The 6,597-nt window shown below is 35.1% G+C and overlaps 1 protein-coding gene across 1 annotated transcript; it reads left to right on the plus strand.

The window, feature by feature from the left end:
• The first annotated feature begins 1,875 nt into the window (after positions 1–1,875).
• Positions 1,876–6,230, plus strand: LOC109339308. Its single transcript, XM_019576720.1, has 3 exons — positions 1,876–2,169; positions 4,492–4,546; positions 5,657–6,230. The coding sequence occupies exons 1-3, from the start codon at positions 1,960–1,962 to the stop codon at positions 6,055–6,057; spliced, it is 666 nt and encodes a 221-aa protein (XP_019432265.1). The 5' UTR covers positions 1,876–1,959; the 3' UTR covers positions 6,058–6,230.
• The last annotated feature ends 367 nt before the right edge of the window (positions 6,231–6,597 follow it).

Below are 6,597 nucleotides of genomic sequence, written 5' to 3' on the forward strand. Positions count from 1 at the left end.
TACCTAGCAAAAATCAAATAGTATAACCGATTATTATAAAGTAGTAACCAATTATTTACTGAATAGAAAGTTTGGGTAATCGATTACACAGAGCTGTAACCGACTACATAGAGCTATTAAACCAGATTTTCAAATTAAAACTGAACAACTTTCATCCAAACTGAATGGGTTTCATTCCAATCGTGTCTCACGTTCATGTAAGGGTATATTGACTGATTGGAAGCTTATTTTAAGGCCAACAGAACACCCATTTCATACATGATTTTACACACAACTTTCATATATAATTCTCTACACTTTTCATTCAACTTTTGTTCTAAGCTTTCAAAATTTTCTGAAGTTGCATTAAGTGCATGTTCTGAAGTTTTTCCAAACTTAAACACATTTAAGAGGATTGTTTACTAAGTGTATTGAGAGCAAGAAGATTGCAAGTTATAGAATTTTTATATCTACTATGATAATTGTTGCCCTAGAGAGTTTCTTCAACCATTATTATAAACTTTTCATCACAAGGGTGTGGTGCAAAGGGGGAGAAAGTACTTTGACAGGTTGTTTTTCAAGGGTGTGAGGTAATAGTGAGTGTGTGATGTACAAGGAGTCTCAGGGAGAGAAATTGTAATTCCAACTCATAATATCTAGTAGAAAAATCTCTTGTGCTGTAGGAGTACTAGACGTAGCCTTCAGTGAACAAGAAAATGACCAATATAAAAACATCTATGTACTTTCTCTCTTCTATTTAGTCTCTAATTTTTACGGATTTTATTGGTGACTTTTCTGCACTATTTCCGCTACGACATATTCTGATTTTATAGAAGAAAAATTGGCCATAAAACCATACAACTAATTCACCCCCTCTTAGTTGTCATCTAATATTTACATATTTCAAAACCTTGCACAAAACTTTGTTGTTATCGTGAATCAAGTTCTAACATAATTTACCAAGGAGAGAAATATTTGCTACACGAGATTCTCGAATTCCAAGGTCTCCATCTCTCTTATGTTTAGTAATGATCTACCACTTTACCAAATTGAGACTCCTTTTGTTGATGTCACAATTCCAAAGAAAACTCATAGATATCTTGTCAATCTCATTGTAGACGCTTTGAGGGAGCCACATGTGCTACATGGTATAGAAAGAAGTGGAGGTAAAGACAAATTCACCAGACATAATCTACACACCTTATTTTGAAGGCCTAATTTCCAAGCAGGAAATCACAACTAAATTTTCTCAATCAATAAACTGAAATCAGATTTCCTAATGCTTCCCTGGACCAATGGCACTCTCAAATAACAACCCAAATTAGAGAGAACGTACATACCGTAAATGCTTATGAGATTACTCTTCCTCAAGTTGGACACATTCTTAGAACAAATGAACTTGGATTTCTCTAGATTGACCTTCATCCCAGATGCTTGACAAAAATCATCCAGAATAGAAGTGATAAGTTTAACCTGAGAGTTTGAGGCCTTGTGGCACAACATAACATCACGAACAAAGAGTAAAAACATGACAATTGATCATATCACATAAATAGATATTAGGTTTCTCCAATAATTTTATTTAAGAATATTATTCTCAAAGTTAACTAATATGGTTTAGTATAAAAAAATAAAAGTATTGGTAAAATTAAAAAGAACAAAAAAACTTCTAAAAGAAGAAGAAAAAATAAACAATTGGAAATTTGATTTTATATTTGCTAAAATCAGTTATAAATAGTTTATGATATCCAATGGGTCAAAAACAATTTGTACATGAATATTTTTATATCTTTTCAAAATGAAAGTTAATCATACTTGAAGTTAATATTATTTTAAGTAAATAGTATTATAAATAATAATATTATATTTATGTTTATTACGTATTAATAACAGGACAACGGGGCACATAGAAAAAACTCCTCCGCACGAAGTATTACCGCAAGTTCCATAGACTCATTTGAGAGCAACCAATCAAGAAAAATGGAAGAAGCAAAAGCACATGAGGCTGCTGCACCACCAGAAGTCTCTAACTCGCCAACCTCTATTGAAGCTCTACCTTCACGACCTCCTCCTTACCCTCCCACAACCACAACCAAGAAGAGGCCACTCGATTCTGATCCACTTTTCCAAAACTCCAATTACGTCAAGATTCGCGCTCTCGTTCGAGATCTTCGCCCACATTTTATCGAGGTAGTTACCCCTTTCCCATTTACCCACATTTTGTACTATTTTTCTTCATATCTCGGCACCCTTTTATTTTAAGTGACTTGAGTTCAATTTCACCGTTTGGTGTGATTTTTGAAGGAACAACTATGCCAAATTATTTGATGAATTGGTTTTTCTTGAAGCTAGTTGAACTAATAACTTGTACATGATTTGAATTTTAAGGCCTTTTCTTTTTCTTCCGAAATTTTGGCTAAATTGGTGTTAGTTTTTATCTTGCTTTTGTTTTGTTAACTTGGTACTCATTTATGCATGGAAACATATTGGCGAATTGAATTTTGGAAGAAAAGAGAGGGAAACAAAAAAATGAGTGTCATGAAATACATTTGTGAGATGACTCTGAAGCCTTTCATTTCCCTTCCTTCTCTTGAACTCAACTCACAAATGGACCCTTAGGACATGTTTGCGTCTTGGTTATTGAAGGGCAATAGAAGGAAGGGAATGCCTTTGGAGCCATGAAATACATAGTGAGTTGAGTCTCAAGCCCTTCCTTTCCTTCCCCTCTAAAAAAAACAAACTCACAAATAAACTCACAAACAAACTCACAAATAAACTCACAAACAAACTCACAAACAAACCCTTAGGGAAGGGAAATGGAACGAGAACAATGGTGAGTTGACGCTAAAGCCTCCAATTTTGTTTCATTATCCTCCAGAAAGCAACTCGCAGACAGACTCTCAGGGTTTGTTTGTGAGTTAAGTTCTAGAAGAAAAAAAAAATGGAAAAAGAAGACTTCAGAGTCATGAAATACACTTGTCTTCTTTTTCTCTTACTTCCTCTCCAAAATCTAACTTGCAAACAAGGCCTTAAACATGTCAAGTTTCACTTTGTTTATGCTTAGGATTCTTTTCTAGCTTTACTTTCATAGGTCATTCAGAAGCTGCTGAAAATTGTTGTAATGCTTGATGAATGCCAGGTCTAACTTCATGGGATTATTATTGATATACTAGACAGATTACTTGTATGTTTCATATTTGGAGGACAAGTCTCCTTGGAGAGTTACACAAGGTTTTTAAAAAAATTATAGGAGATTTTGTAAGTCATTATTCTAATTGAATATAGCTAAAAAATCATCAGAAGCAGCAGTCATGTCATGGTCACAGAAGCCATGGTCCCCACCAACAATGTCCCTGTTGCCATTGTTGTTGCTGTTAGTTGATGGAGGTGCTGATGAGGGGAGGGGTTACCAGAAGTCCCTCTGCCTATCCAAGCAGAGCATAATTGTTATCTTTCGATCCAAATCCCAAAGCTTTGTTTCCTTTGTTTGTCTTTATGCCACCCCTGTGTTCACTAGGTAACATGACATGCTCGGAAAGTTGAAGGTTTTAAGGGAATGAATTCCATGATTATAGTGTTTTTTTTATTTCTCAATACCTTAACTCCTGCCCTATTATGTGAAAATCTGCTTAGCTATTTTATGAATCCCATTTTCTTTGTTTATTGGTTATCTTGGGAAAATTTGTATCTTGCTTAAGTGTTTGATGGACAGAGTTGATAACCCTTGAATAGCTCTTGCATCCCTTGGATAGCTCTTCCATCAACTTATGTCTGTAATATACAATCCCTTGGATAGCTCTTGCATATATAAGAAACTCTCTCTTTTTCATTAGTCTGTGGTAATCTCTTGTAATTTATTTGCTGACTTGAACAGTTGAACCTTGCACTTTAGAGGACTAGACCTCTCTTTGGAAACATGCCATACATAAGTTTTCCCCCCTGCTGAAATGTTAATTAGTTTGTTGGGAGGAAGACTGCTTTGCATTTTTTTTCTACAAAAATTCTGGTTACTAGTTTTTTTGTCCAAATGAATTTTTTTTACTTAAAAAAAAAAAACGTACATTTGGCGTGCTGTTTAAGGATAATTTTTGTAAAATCCTGTTTTTTTAAACATTTTTCTGTAACATTGTGCCAAGAAGGCAAGAATCATATTCTCTAATGGTTCCATGTGCCTCTTTTGTGGAAACATCATTGATTACAATTTACATATTAAACTGACACTTATAGCATTATGTATTGTCAGCGTTGGCTATGTATTGTACCATGTGTGTGGTAACTTTGTTTTCTTTGGTCCAAGTCAGTCATGAAGAACATTAAATGCCCATTTTATGGAGTCATTATCTTTGAAGCTGATAAGATCATGGGTTTAACTTTTGAGTCATGTTTCTTATGTTCTAGTGGATTGAGTAATTCTCAATACACCTCTTTCCCTTTATCTGGTCGCAGAGGATATCTTCTATTGCTTGAAATATTCTATATGAAGTGCCTGACTATTGTTATTTCATCTTGAAGGTGGTACAAACTCCTGACTACCAAAATTGCAAGGCATCTCAAGAAATTCAAGAACGTAAGTTCATCCAGATAGAACTATAACATTGCTGATCATATTATCAAATCATAATGCATATGACATAAACAAATCTGTTTTGGCTGCTTAGAGTTGGATGTCTGTATCTGTTTATTGGCATATAGCTAGCCAGAACCTAAGTAGTCAATAGCGCGCTATCGCACTGGGATAGCGGCGTTGCGGTGGTTTCCGGCCCTCCACCGCGACGGAGGGGAGTGTAGCGGCGCGGATGGCCGTCGCGCCTGTCACAGGCCAGAAAGCAGTGACATCACGGCCCAAATCGCGGGTCAAAACCTGCTCCAACAAGATTGTGCAATGGAATCCTAATTTTTAAAGCAGAAAAGCCCATTTTGCCCTTATTTTTTAATACGTGGCAATAAGGCTGTGTGGAACCCTAGTTTTTAAAGAGGAAAAAACTTTTTTTGCCCTTATTTTTTAATACATGGCAAGATTTTTTTAGGGTTTTGGGTAATTTACCCCTCCCTCTTCTTCTCTCTTCTATTTAACATGTAAATAACAAAAACAACAATAACAACAACAGTGGAATATTCCGTTTCAGCACGGACGTGAAACCAATATGTGAAACCCTCTCCCCCCTTCCCCTCTGCCCCTTCCCTTCCTTCTATGAGTTTCTTTTTGCTTTCCCTCTTGACATGTTCAACACTTTCGATTTTAATGTATTACTTATATTTTTTTGTTGTCCTTTTATTTCCCCCTTCACTTCCTTTTGTGAGTTTCTTTTTGTTGTCAAAACTTAAAGAGTATGAATTACTTATATTTTTAATGTTTTTTGGTGTATTTGTATATTTATATGTGGAGGGTATAACATAATTTTGTATATTTTAAGTTTTTCATTGTGTATTTATATGTTTATAATATAAATTACTTATATTTTTCCCTTAGTTGTAGCGGTCATCCCACTACCCGCTATCCCACTATAGTATTTTTGCATTCGACCGTTATGTTCCGCTATCTGCAATTGACTACCTAGGCCAGAACCTTCTAAGGATGACAATGTGCCCAAGATTTTTTGTAGTTTTAGATTAGATGGTGTAAATATACTATATGTGGTTATGTGAAATATGCTTTTGACTGCCACTTTAATTGCAGAGCTGAAGATTTTGATGAACTTGTACGATAATTTGAAAGCGGATGTAGTTTCCCTGGGGAAGTCTAAGAACATGCAAGATGGGCAGAACTTGGATCACAAGCAGGAGCAGCATCTGGAACATGTCAAGTCCCCAGAGCAGTTGCAAGTAGAGAAAGCATTTGCAAGGTCATCTGAAATTAAGCTTAACTCATCTGTTCCTGGGCTTCAGAAACTACAGACTGAAGATTGTCAGACACATGGGACATATGTAGTTGGAGGATCAGCTTTTGGATGGAATTTCATCACCTTTTCCAACAACGAGCCTGTCTATTATGGCAGGACAAAGGAACAATTCCGAGCAGTTAATCAACTGAGTAATTCAACGGGGCCAGGGCTGAATCCTCCTCAACCATTAGTTTAGTGTCGAAGAGGTTTCCATTAAGCATTTCTTTTTAAGTACTTGGCATAAGCCTTTTCTTTTTGTAATTGGGGTCATGACTGATATTTTTGCTAATTGTTGGATTTTTGTCTTTGAAAGCAAAAGAAATTGTGTTTTTCATTGAAGTTAATGAAAACAAATGATTTCGAATCTTATGATGCTATTTTCCTTTTCAATAAAAGAAGGAATTCATTAGCGTTCTTAATCTCAAAATATAATTTGATAGCTCAAGAGAAGACAATATGGGAATTGAAGTAACGATATATTTAAAAAAATCAGTACACTTTGGATTTCTGAAGTATAGAAAACATCAAAGGGACACCTTCCTTCTAGAGAAGAAAAAAAACGTGAAAAATGTTTTTAATTTCTTAATCTAAAATATGTGTCTTCTTTTGATGTTCATCTCCTTAGCGTACAATATAGTGCTATGGTATTGAACTTGTTTTTAATAGAATTTTCATTGTCATTGTAAAGAAATGATAGGGACAAATTAAGAAGATACTGAAAGCTTTTGACTTTGCG

This window comes from Lupinus angustifolius, unplaced genomic scaffold, assembly GCF_001865875.1.
Source record: "Lupinus angustifolius cultivar Tanjil unplaced genomic scaffold, LupAngTanjil_v1.0 Scaffold_66_131, whole genome shotgun sequence".
Lineage (NCBI taxonomy): Eukaryota > Viridiplantae > Streptophyta > Magnoliopsida > Fabales > Fabaceae > Lupinus > Lupinus angustifolius.

Bases quoted from the DNA above. Each gene is read 5' to 3' on its own strand.
- LOC109339308 (XM_019576720.1), top strand. From the start codon at position 1,960: ATGGAAGAAGCAAAAGCACATGAGGCTGCTGCACCACCAGAAGTCTCT. The intron at 2,170-4,491 runs GTAGTTACCCCT...TTCATCTTGAAG, and splicing joins TTCGCCCACATTTTATCGAG to GTGGTACAAACTCCTGACTA. The intron at 4,547-5,656 runs GTAAGTTCATCC...CTTTAATTGCAG, and splicing joins ATCTCAAGAAATTCAAGAAC to AGCTGAAGATTTTGATGAAC.